This window comes from Chiloscyllium punctatum, chromosome 8 (genome assembly GCF_047496795.1).
Source record: "Chiloscyllium punctatum isolate Juve2018m chromosome 8, sChiPun1.3, whole genome shotgun sequence".
NCBI classification, from domain to species: domain Eukaryota; kingdom Metazoa; phylum Chordata; class Chondrichthyes; order Orectolobiformes; family Hemiscylliidae; genus Chiloscyllium; species Chiloscyllium punctatum.
Genome location: NC_092746.1, coordinates 55,204,297 through 55,217,377, shown reverse-complemented (window position 1 = coordinate 55,217,377; position 13,081 = coordinate 55,204,297). Strand labels below are relative to the sequence as shown.

Here is a 13,081-nt window from a genome sequence, read left to right as displayed (position 1 = left end):
AAATGAAAACAAAGATGCTAGGAAATCTCAACATCTCTGACACATCCAAGGAGAGAAACAGAATTGACACTTGACTTTAATATGACTCTTCTTTCTTTACACAAATTTCTCGTACAAAACATCGTTCAGGTTTTTAAGCTTTCAGAGAAGTTCCTCATGATCTCTTCCTGCATTGCTCCCTGGGAGTGCTTCTTGAGTGATTGTTTCCCTGGGTGGATTGGAGACTGTCTAGGGTATGAGTTCACTGGTTTAGCCAATGTGACAAAACAATGAGGACCAGGAGAAAGGAGGGTCTCTACCCTCTCCATCACCTTTACCATAGAAGCAGAAAGTGCTGAAAACTCAGTAAAAATAGGTATCCCTCAAATTGTGTGACTTCCATGCCAAAAATATTGCAGAACATTTAGACAACTGAGAGTAATTATCATTCTTTTCTTTGCGTTGGGAGACTTCCAATGGTTCCAATCATTGATCAGGATCCTCCACTGGAGCCTGCTAATGGTCCACTCATATGTGAGCAAGGGAACTGAACTTTGTTTTCAAATTACTTCACATGGCAAACAAATCTCCACTGATATAGGGGTTTCCCAGGGCAACCTTAGAAGAAAAATGTCAGCAGTCCCTATCCCTGACTTTGTCCATTAGTTATGACCTAACTTGTAAAGATTAAGATAAAGATTATGTTAAGATAAGGTAATAGAATCTTAGAGAAATAGTAAAGGACCCAAGATCTGACTTGAAAATTCCTGCGGGTTGTGTGTGAAATTTTATGATTTTTAATACCAACCATTCTCTGCTCATCTAGGGCAGTAGGTGCGGATCATTCTGATTCGTGAGCCTGCACTGCAGTTTCAAGCTGAGTGAAATTGCCAGTATATCACCAATTAATGCTCAGCCACGGACAGATTTAAGCAATGGAATCATGTCTACCAGGCAGCAGAGCAAAAGGTAGAGGAGTCTTTCATCTCTGCAGTGCAGATAGGTTTTATCAACAATTGCACTATCTACTGTCATTCATCCATCCAGCTACATATCTAATAGCAGCCTATATTTCAGTAGCATCTCTTGCCTGCAGAAGATCTTTTTAAACTAAGGAAAGTTAAATTTTAGGCAGAAGCAGAAAAGGGGGAAGTAAACAGAATGTGAAATATCATGGTATCAATGTCTACGGTCTCTAGTTTTGAAGGATGCACAAATTAGTGGAAATGGTTATTCAGTTAAATGAAAGAAATTTAGAACAGAATAGGAGAATGATTTTTAACATTGAGGATTACAAGTCTATAGAATGTACGACCCAAGCATAGACCTAAGAACCATGGACTTAGGAGCAGAAGTAGCCATTTGCCCCTTTTAGCCTGTTCCACAATTCAAAAAGATCACGGCTAGTCAGGTTCAGGTCTCAGCTCCACTTTCTCTTCTATCCAGTATAACTCTCAACCCCTCATCTAAAAATCTGTAGAGCCAAACCTTAAATAAACTTAAAGAGACTCTCCAATACTTTTGGGGGTGAATAGAATTCCATACCCTATGGACCCTCTAAGAGAAAACAATTCACCTCGATGATATTTTAAAAGGGAAACCTCATTTATTTAACCTATATCCTGTAGTTGGAGTCTGCCTGTACAAGCGAAAACATCCTCCATTTTACTCAGTCCACTCAGAATCCTATATATTCCAATAAGACCATCTCTCATTCATCTGCACTCACATGGATATAGGCCTAAGCTGTTCAACTGTTCTTCATAAGACCCCTTCATTCCAGGAATAAGCCCAATTAAAACTTGACCGCATTAAAAATGATAAATGGAAGGAAGTGGTCTCAGAATTATCGCTGGGAAAAAAATAAACTCCATTGGTTTATCCAGCCTGTTAAGAGTAATGATTATGTAACTTGCACAAAAACAAAGTTGGAATTTGAATCTGGAATTTGTAAAATCACCACTGGATTTATAATTTTGACATACTGCTATTTTCACATGCTCCATACCTATCTCTGGCTAAAAAACAAAGGTAATTTATATCTGCGTTCATGCTACTCAAAAGCTAGTTGCTCAAAGGCCCACTGACTGTAATTGGACTTCCAAACATGAGAGTCCCTTTTACCTTACTCTGTTGAGTGGGAATATGACTGCTTTGTAATTTAAAAAATGTAATATCTGAGTAGGGCTATTTCAAGGGTTAGCCTATGCGGCCACTGGAAACATGCAGAGGCAGTTAATATTGCACTCCTGTGCCACATTGCAATTTTGACATACTATTGAATGAAGTGTGCACTGTACACATTTAAGGCTGTTCAAAACATTTCAGCAAAATATTTTAAGTTGCTTTTGTAAGGTCAGGAAGATGAGAGTATCTGATTGATGGAATGCTGATGAACCCCAACCGTGAAAATGCTTCAAGCCTTCCATTGTCCAGGCTCTCACTCTGCCTGCCCCCAACTTCAAAGTGGAAAGAGGTTGTTGAAAACAAACCCTGTTACCCTCTTGTAGCAGCATAGTGATATTTAAAAAATGATACCAAACATTTACAATGATGTAAGGGCTATGAAAATTAGTCTTCCTGTATAATACCAGTTGGATTTAGCTACTCACTGTCACTGTGAGTTGATTCGATGCTCTCAGAATTCAGAGAGACTGTATCCTGGCCTTCAGGAGGAGCTGGGCTTTGTTCATTCTGAAGCAACTTCAGAAACACCTGATGAAAGAGGAAATAGAAAAGAGAGGACATGAAAATTGATCTAAAGCTTAATCAGATTAATTTGATGTTGCTTAAAACATTGCACAGAATCTACACAACTTTGGACATAAATTTATCAAATGTACATGTAGCAAAATTAATTGCTTAATATGAAATTATTATTATTATGACATTTCAAACTGTGATTAGGTTGGCAATACAGCACTACATTGATATCATGAAGTAAAGAATCTGGTGTAGTGCTTAGCTCCTGAATTCATCCACATTGTTGTGCAAAACTGTATTTAATCCCTGAAAAACAAACAGATATCTGAGAAGGAAGTCCAGTTCTGGTAGGTACTGTAGGCTGGAAAGAATAGCATGAGCAGTGAACTTGTGGGAAGTGCCAATCTATCACTTCTGAAAAGGAGATACAAGATCTGGCTCTAAAGATATCAAATGAGGCCACATAGGTAGCATTAAACTACACAACTCAAGCAAGCATACTGTCGGGTGTGTACAGTAGGTACCTAAACAATTAAGGAGAGATACAAGTTCAATTATGTAATGAAATTCCAGAAAAGCATAACAATAATATGGCAGTAAAAGTGGAAGAGTTTAACTACCCAAATTTTAAATGGAATAATTTCAGTAAGCAAGGTAAGAAGGAAAGAACATTTGTAGCCATTAAGTAGAAATTCCAACAAGTGAGGAGACAGTTCTGGATGTAATATTCGGAAATGAGACCAGGCATTTCAGTAGAGGAGTGTTCAGGATATAGTGATCATATCTCAGTTAGATTTAGAATAGTTAAGGAAAACAATCAGGATAGGTTAGGAATAAATGTTTTAAACTGAAGAAAGGTTCATTTTCCTAAGATACAATTTGGCTCAAATGAACAGGGAGCAGCAACTTGCAGATAAAACTGTGTCATATCAAGGAGAGGCATTCAAGGAGTAAGTGACCAGAGTATAGAACAAATATGTTTCCATAAAGATAAAGGATAGGACCAAGGCTGAAGAACCCTAAATGTCAAGAGGCATAAAGGTCAGGACTCAGGTAAAAACAAATTAAGCTTATGGCAGATACCGAGACCAATGTTTCAGAGTCCCTAGATAAGTACAAAATGAATCAGGGTTTAGGGAGAGCATGTTGGTCTTAACAAGGAGATTCAGAAAGCAAATAAAGTGCATGAGAAAGCAGTACTAGGTAGAAGAAAGAAAAATTGAAATGAGCTTTTTAAATATATAAAGAAGAAGATAAAGGAACGAGACAGGAGATTGCACAGCGAACGGTACAGTTAAAATCCACAGATTTCTGAAGATAACAGAGCAGATAGATAAGGTGGTTAAGAAGGCATATCAATTGTTGCCTTTATTATCTTAATCAAGAAGTGTAGCATTGGAAAAGCACAGCAGGTCAAGCAGCATCAGATGAGCAGGAGAGTCGACGTTTCGGGCATAAGCCATTCTTCAGGAATGTGGAGAGGGAATGGGGCTGAGATAAATAGGGGAGTAGGGATGGGGCTGGGGAGAAGATAATTGGGAAGGCAATGGATGGATGCAGGTGGGAGGTAATTGTAATAGGTCGTTGGGGAGAGTAGAGTGGATTCGTGGGAAGGAAGATGGATCGGTGGGACAGGTCAAGAGGGCAATGTTGAGTTGGAGGGTTAGAACTGGGATGAGGTGGTAGGAGGGGAAATTGGGAAACTGGTTAAGTCAACATTGACACCGTGTGGTTGGAGGGTCCCGAGGCAGAAGATGAGGTATTCTTACCTTAGATACAGAATACAAGAACAGGGAGGTTAGAAGTGCATAAAATGCTAGTTAACCCAGAGCTGGAGTGTTATTGTTGTCACATGTACTGAGATAAAGTGAAAAATATAGTTTTGCATGCTAACCAGATAAATCATACCTTACATAAGTACATTTTGGTCAAGACATTATAGGAAGATGTGTTTGCACGAGAGAGGATGCAGAGGAGGTTTACCTGGATGGTGCTTGGAATGAGGGGGTTTGAGCTAGGAGGAACAATTCAGTTGGTTGGAGTTGTTTTCCTTGGTGAGTGAAGTCTGAGAGGGGACCTGACAAAGCTGGATAAGATTATGAAGGGCATTGGTAGGGCAGATCAGAAGGCACTTTTTCCTTAGTAGAGAGGTTTACAATGAGAGGTAGAGGTAGATGGCTATAAGGAGAGTTAGGGAGTATTCTTTTCAAACAAAGGGTGGTGGGGTCTAGAACTCACTTCCTGATAGGGTAGCAGAGTAGAAACTCTTGTAATATGTAGGCAGTATTTAGATATTCTGTCATCTTTTTTTCGTAGCCTCCAGGAGTATGGGCCAAAAACTAGAAAATGTGATTAGTGTAGTTAGATATTTGTTGAATGACATGGACATGATGGATTGCATAGTCTTCTTCTGTGTTGTAAACATCCAAGAGTCTAAGATCAATTGGTATGTGTAAGTACAATTACGTTTGAAGCAAGAAAAATATTGGACTTATCTTGAAACCTACCTCCTCCAGTGTAGTATCAGAGATACTGTAGCTGCTCAGGTGTAAAGTTTTCATATCTTTGTCCAGATCTTGAAACAACCTTTCATAAGCAGTCTTATCTGCCACTGTTGGAATGTTATATGTCAGCTCTCCAAAGGCATCTTGCTTCAGAAAGGCCAGGGGAATGTGCTGTTTCACCAGGGAGGTTACAAGGCCAACATCACATGACTCTTCAGTTCCTACCACAGTGGGCTATCAAAATACAAATATTGTATTATCCACTTTATTCCAATGTGATCATATTAATTTCAATGTTCACTAATAAAATCCTTCTATACATGGAACACATTAGTAAGAAATGAAACTTATATTTTGAAATTGTTAAGGAAAGTTCATGAAAAGTTATGAATGATTTGTTTTCAGTTTTATTTAAAAGATAGAAACTTATTGCTAGAGCTGAAAGGTCACGTGTCTTTTTCCTTAACTTAATGCAGGCAGCTATCAACTGAATTAAGCTGGGCATTTTCAAAAGGCATTTTGTGAGGCCAGGATCCAGTGTGAACAGAATTTGAATTTTTGAATGGCTGGTGAGGGGAAGGACATGGAGAAGAAATTTGTTCCAATTATGGTCATTAAGCAGTTCATTAAGACGTTTGCCCATTTGAGTTTGGAGGCTGTTCATTTTATCCTGGTGAATTCAAACAATCTCACTGCACATCAGATCACAGCTGCCAGATTTGTCAGGGGATCCTGGTAATTTCTTTTTGTAGTTTCTTGGAGTTGAAATATAAGGCACTGCTGCCATCAACAAACCTACACAAAATTTCGACATTCATTTTTTTCATTTCAACTCCAGGTCTTCCAAGGACCTGGCTGCTCAAATTAGTAAGGCAGCAGCAACCTACAACACAGCTGTTGTCTTTCTGTGCTAATGGTGACAGGTCGGCATTCCTACCTCCCGGAAGCATTTGCCATCTCCATTTGTGAGCCAAACTCAGTTCCTAGCCAGTTAGGTCAATTAAGTTTAAAAATGTTGTGGTCCAAACCCAGAATTCATCCTGATGTTGGGTTCCTAACCTTGCATTGAAAACATGGCCTTTAGAGTTTTGCTGATCATTCCTTATCAGTTGGGAATTTGACTCACTGTTCATATTTCTCTGTAAAAACAGTTGATGTGTGTCTGCAACTGAGGTTTTTCAAAATACATATGAATTTAACCTGGAGAGCTAGTCCATGGTGCAACCTGAGGGTCTGATATTTTAGTCACTGAGCACCAACTTGGAGTAGAAGTTTAAGGGGAAGGCTGATGGGAGCAGTGCAATTTTACGAGGTTGCCATCAAAGCCTGGTGATGTCATTCAAATCCCATCATTATTTTAACCTTGCTCATATGTCTTCAGTAAATTCTCAACCTGAATTAAAACACAAGCTTTCTAGTCTAGAATTCAGAACTTCCCCAAACATGTTCAGCCTTCATTAGATTCAACTTTTGTTCTGAAAAGTAGTCCTTTCGAACTCAAAACATCAACTTTGTTTCTCACTCCATAGATGCTGCCAGACCTGTTGAGTTGCTCCAGTTTTTTCAATTTTTTTATTTCAGCATACAATAATCACTGTTGGTAGCAGTAAAAGTACTTAGTGTTATCCAAACTCTTCAACACAACTTGAGAGGTACAGACCTTTTTTGAGATACTGAGACTGTAACCCTGCCCATACTGTTCCTTTAAGTAGGCAGGAGAACCACAGCATTTCAACTGGCCATTTTCAAGGATGGCGATACGGTCACTCAAGATGTCTGCTTCATCCAAATGGTGAGTAGTAAAAATAATTGTTCGACCTAGTAAGATGAGAAAAAGACATGGATACATTTTGGTTACTGCACAGCGAGATAGATGAGTAGCTCAGGAGCTGGGGAAGTTGCCTCAGAGCAGAGGAGAGTTACCTGGATGCTGTTCTAGGAGATAGTAACCTTCCTTAGTTTAAGTACAAATCCAGATTTGGTCAATGCTCAGGGTCAGAAGGATATGACTGAGTCAGGGATGAATGAGGATCCAGAGTGCTGTGATGGAGGAGATTCAACACCTAATTTGTACCAACATATTATCTTTGAGGACGAAAACAAGATTGGAGGATAGATTGGTAAGCAGACCAGAGCAAGATGATACAGATGCCATTCAAATGGAAGGAGAAAAAAATGAATAGCTGTGCTGAGGGATACTATAATCAAGTGAAAATATACTCTTCTCTGGCAATATAACCATGAACATTGACACAGGTAGAATTAGAAATAATGTTTTGCTAACAGTTTGAGAAGAAAGGGTCCAAATTCACACAGAGATTACCAAAGAAAAGAATTGCTGAGTTGTTACTGGATTTCAAGCTCCAGGTCTTCCATGGACCTGGCTGCTCAAATTAGTAAGGCAGCGGCAACCTTCAACACAGCTGTTGTCTTTCTGTGCTGATGGCTGCAGGTAGACATTCCTGCCCTCTGGAAGCATTTGCCATCTCCATTTGTGAGCCAAGCTCAGTTCCGAGCCAGTTAGGCCATTTAAGTTTAAAAATATTGTGGTCCAAACCCAGAATTCATCTTGATGTTGGGTTCTGAACCTTGCATTGAAAACATGGCCTTTCGAGTTTTGCTGATCATTCCTTATTAGTTGGGAATTTGACTCACTGTTCATATATCTCAGTAACTAAGTGCCACTTAGCATGAGGTCAAGCAGATAAGAAAATTAAACATTGTGACTCAATGAGTGATGTGAAAGGAAGCAAGTTTTGATTCATAGACCATTGATACCAGTACTCAGCAGAGAGGGGCCTAATCCTTGGGGATTTCAGAGGAAACAGAAATTAATGAAGGAGGCTTATAGTAAAAAGAAATTCAAGACAAGCAAATATTCTCAACAGGCTTGAGTGATCAATTTCTCTTTCTTTGATTATCTTCCAAAACAAACCAGTCACAGTGTTGTGGGATTACAATGAGATGTCAATTAGTCAGATAGTTCATTGTTATAATTAACTTTATTCATGAGTTTTGAGAAGATTTGTAGCTCAGGTTGAAGTTCTGGATATAAGTTTGCTCTCTGAGCTGGAAGGTTCATTTTTCAGACATTTTGTCACCATACTATGTAACATCCAATGAAGCACTGGTGATATGGCTGCCTTTTTATTTATGTGTTTAAGTTTCTTGGGTTGCTGATGTCATTTCCTGTGGTGATGTCATTTCTTTTTCTTTTTCTCAGGGGGTGGTAAATGGGATCCAAGTCAACGTGTTTGTTGATAGACATCTGGTTGGAGTGCCATGCTTCTAGGAATTCTCGCACATGTCTCTGTTTGGCTTGACCTAGGATGGATGTGTTGTCCCAGTCGAAGTGGTGTCCATCCTCATCTGTATGTAAATATATTAGTGAGAGTAGGTCATGTCTTTTGTGGCTAGTTGATGTTCATGCTGCCTGTTTGTCCAATGTTGTGTTTATTACAGTTCTTGCAAGTTAATTTGTAAATGACATTAGTTTTGCTTGGTGTCTGTATAGGTCTTTCAAGTTCATTATCTGCTGTTTTAGTGTATTGGTGGGTTTGTGGGCTAACATGATGCCAAGAGGACTGAATAGTCTGGCAGTCATTTCCAAGATGTCTTTGATGTAAGGGAGTGGCGAAGGTTTCTGGACACATTTTGTCTACTTGTTTGGGTTTGTTGCTGAGAAATCAGTGGACTGTGATCATTGGGTACCCATTCTTTTTGAATACACTGTATAGGTGATTTTCTTCTGCTCTTCGTAGTTCGTCTGTGGTGCAGTGTGTGGTGGCTCGTTGAAATAATGTTCTAATGCAACTCCATTTATGGGTGTTGGGATGATTGCTTCCAAAGTTCATTATTTGGTCCCTATGTGGTGTTTTCCTGTAGACGCTGGTTTGAAGCTCCCCATTGGCTGTTCACTCTACCACGACATCTCAGAATGGCAGTTTGTTGTTCTTTTCCTCCTCTTTAGTGAATCTTATGCCAGTGAGGGTATTATTAATGGTCTTGAAGGTTTCCTCTAATTTGTTTTGTTTAGTGATGACAAAGGTGTCATCCACATAGTGGGCCCCAAGTTTGGGTTGGATGGTTGGCAGAGCTGTTTGTTCAAGTCTCTGCATTACTGCCTCTGCTAAGAACCCTGATATCGGAGATCCCATGGGTGATCCATTGATTTATCTGTGGGTTTTGTTGTTGAAGGTGAAATGGGTGGTAAGGCATAGGTCCACTCGATCGACAATATTGTCCTTGCTGATGAAGTTGGTGGTATTTGGTGTATGTGTCTTTGGTTCTTCTAATAGTGTAGTCAGTGTTTCCTTGGCCAGGTTGATGTTGATGGATGTGAACAGGACTGTTATGTCAAAGGAGATCATTATTTCATCCTCTTCTTTTTTGGTTTCTTTGGTCTTCGGGAATTCTTGGGTGGAATGGATGGAGTCTTCTACTAATCGGTAAGTTGGTATTCCAGGTAGCAAGACTATGGGTCTCACTGGGGCTCCGGGTTAGTGAATTTTGGGTAATCCACAGAAGCATGGTCTGTTAAATCCATCTGGTCTCATTTTATTGGATGTCAGTCTTATTTATTTCTCCAGATTTCTGAAGTTTTTTGAGTAGGGCTGGGATTCGGTTCTCTAGTTGTGGGGTCAGGTCTATTGCCACTTGTTAGTAAATCTTGGTATCTGCAAGTGGTGTTTTCACTTTCTCAATGTAGTCTCTTTGATTTAAAATCACTGTCAGATGTCCTTTGTCTATAGGTAGGAAAATAATAGTTTTATTTTTTTTTAAGTGCTTTCCTTTTTTTGTGTATTAAGTGTTTCCTTCCTTTTTCCTGCTTAATGTTGGTGCGACTGTCTGTCTGAGGACAAGCCAAACAGAGACATGCACAAGAATTCCTAGAAGCATGGCACTCCAACCGGAACTCCATCAACAAACACATTGACTTGGATCCCATTTACCACCCCCTAAGAAAAAGAACTGGAAATGATATCACCACACAAAATGACATCACCATAGGAAATGACATCACTACCCCAAGGAAATCTAAATACATAAATCAAAAGCTGGCCAAACCACCAGTGCTTCACCAGAGACTCACTGATAATGTTCCTCACTGAAATGTCTGTAAACGAACCTTCCAGCTCAGCAAGCAAACTTACATCCATTAACTTTATTCATTTTCCTTACCTGTTCTGTATTTTAAAATAACATCCCAGATGTTACGCCGAGAACAGGGATCAACACCACTGGTGGGTTCATCCAAAATGATAGTAGACGAGCCTCCAATGAATGAAATTGCCAATGACAGCTTTCTCTTTGTTCCCCCAGACAAAGCTCCAACCAGTTTATGTTGGTGCTGACCAATCTCTACATTCTCAAGGGCCCTGAAATAAAGGATTTATATGGCTTAAGTCAGCTTACAAATTATTAAGTACAGTTCAGGGAATTCTGATTCAAACAGTATCAAGAATATCCAGGGGTTTTGCATTGTCTTGCCAAGTTCAGATGATCTTGAGAATTCCAAGGGTATTCCCATAATTATGATTTGAATGACTCTTTTGAAGAGTTCACAATGAAAGTTCTGAACGTAATATTATTAAATAGAAAGGGAAGTACTTTTTTTGTTTTTTAAAAATGTTGTTTCTTTATCACTTAGATCACTGTAATGCTGATTCAAGGTCCCTAATTCAGGGTTTCAATTAAGATCTTTCACAAGCTTGCCTGTACAATGAGAATTTAAACTAATACCAGGATAATTTGGCTGGAGCTACAATTCAGTCACTAACCTGATATGTAATAAACACATGGAACCTTTCTGACTGCTGGCACCTGAGTGTTTCAGATATTCTACACAACCTGAAATGACAGGTTTGCCCAAGACTGGGAGAGAGAAGTTTATTTCAAGTTCCACTTAAAAGGGAGAACTCTATTTTTCTGTTTCAGTTAACTTGCGAGAGATGAAATATTGCAAGCACCAAAACTTTGGATTTTTCTACACAAAGTGTCAAATGGTGACATTCACAAAAAAAGTAGGTCAGAGCAAACCTATGTTTTATCACAGCAAAACAGTTAACATTAATTATGAATTAGCAATCTTATTGCAGATTTTCATGTGACATGAATGTACATTAAAATATTTGCACCTCTTTCAAATTGCCATCTATTAACATAAATGAACAGAAAATCACAGCAGGTATACTGACTTCTGTCCCTGATTTCTGATAAGCACAGCTATCGACAACAACTTCGATTTATATAATAATATCTTCAATGCCAAAAATGTCAGAAGAAACTTTGCAGAAGCATCATGAGATAAAATAGACAAAGAACCAATGGGGATTTTAGGGAAGTGGAGAAAACCTTAGAAGATGTAGGTCCTTATCAAAGTCTTCAAAAATATGATGACAACTGAAAACTATTGATTTAATAAATAAATTCTATAGCACTACATCTAAAATTCTCAAACTGTGTCTATCAAAGTCAATGAAGAAGTACATGAGGTCAAAGTTGGAGATATGCAGAAACAAAAACAGAAATTGCAGGAAAAGCTCAGCAGGTCTGGCAGCATCTGTGAAGAGAAATCTGAGTTAACGTTTCGAGTCCAGTGACCCTTCCTCAGAACTGATTCTGTTTTTGATTTCCAACATTCCCAGTACTTTCAGTTTTTATTGGAGATAATCAGATTTGGAGGAATAGTGCATGGCTAGACAATGTTACAAAGGTAGGCAGGAGTGAGATCATGAAGGGATTGGAAAAAAATAATGATAATTTTCATACAAAACATTGATTACCAAGACTTAGTGTAGGTTAGTGAACTCAAAAGGTAATGCGTGTGTTAAACTTGGTGGACCTACAAAATGGATTTGATACACTAACTTTAGCATCAAGCTTGCATGGTCAACAACAGCCTGAACCCTACTTTAGAGGTTGGTATTAAGGTCAATCTTCTAGTGCATGGAACTAGAAAATGGTTGTAATTGTCGGGTTTACCATATTTTAATTAGGAGTACAACATTTGCAGTTATTCAATCTTCTGGCACCAACCCCTATTCTAAGATGGACTAAAGATTATGGCCAGTGTATCTAAAATTTCACCCTTCCTGTCTCTCTGCATCCTAGGATGCACCCCATTCAGACCATGTGATATTTCTACTTTAATGGCTGGCAAAGTTTTAAAGTAGCTTGTTTATCTATTTTTGTCACTACTTAAAAATGGTACCTTAATGTAACTTTATTTATTTAGTTGAAAATGAGTTTATCAAAAAAAACACATTGTTAATCATACTTTGTACACTGCCTGCAAGCTATCTAACTGTAAATAATTGAAAAAGACATATTTATTAATCACCTTAATGGACAATAATCAATTCCTATTCAAGTTTTTTTTAAAAAGGTACTTTAAAACTTTTAACTGAGCTTTTTCGTCTCTGTGTTGAAACATAGCTTCATTAGAAGCCTTCTCAAATACCAATTACAAATTTGCAAAACTTTTTGATTCATTAAATTTGGATGAATGTGACTGTTGTATGTGAGTGTTGTTTGTGAGAGCGAGTTCAAAAGCTTAGCAAAGTGATGCAAAATAGCTTGGAAACTCCTTTTGCATTGCGTGTAATTTGTCCATGAAATTCCTCCACCTAGTTTGATTGAGTTTTTAAAATTATTCATGGAGTTTAGGCAAAACTAGCAAGGCCAACATTTATTGTCCACCCCTAAGTGTCATTGAGAAAGTGATGGCAAGCTGCCTTATAAACTGCTACAGTCTATGTGGTTAAAGTATACCCGCAATGCTGGTAGTTCCAGGATTTCAATTGCAATTTGGCTGAACCACTCTAAACGAAAACAGTGCAGTATAGTGGAATCTCCTGTGCAAAGCCCTTTTTAAACATTTTCATCTCATTCAT

At 38.5% G+C, this 13,081-nt stretch overlaps 1 protein-coding gene across 1 annotated transcript in view; it reads right to left on the bottom strand.

Annotated features, from left to right (window-relative positions):
• Nucleotides 1–13,081, bottom strand: part of LOC140480574 (ATP-binding cassette sub-family A member 13-like) — a 282,456-nt gene that overhangs the window by 74,442 nt on the left and 194,933 nt on the right. Inside the window, exons 38-41 of the mRNA XM_072575601.1 lie at nucleotides 10,368–10,564; nucleotides 6,847–7,004; nucleotides 5,190–5,420; nucleotides 2,592–2,694 (exon numbers count right to left, since the gene is read on the bottom strand). Of these exons, the coding sequence (XP_072431702.1) occupies nucleotides 2,592–2,694; nucleotides 5,190–5,420; nucleotides 6,847–7,004; nucleotides 10,368–10,564 (689 nt within the window). The remainder of the gene's footprint in view (nucleotides 1–2,591; nucleotides 2,695–5,189; nucleotides 5,421–6,846; nucleotides 7,005–10,367; nucleotides 10,565–13,081) is intronic.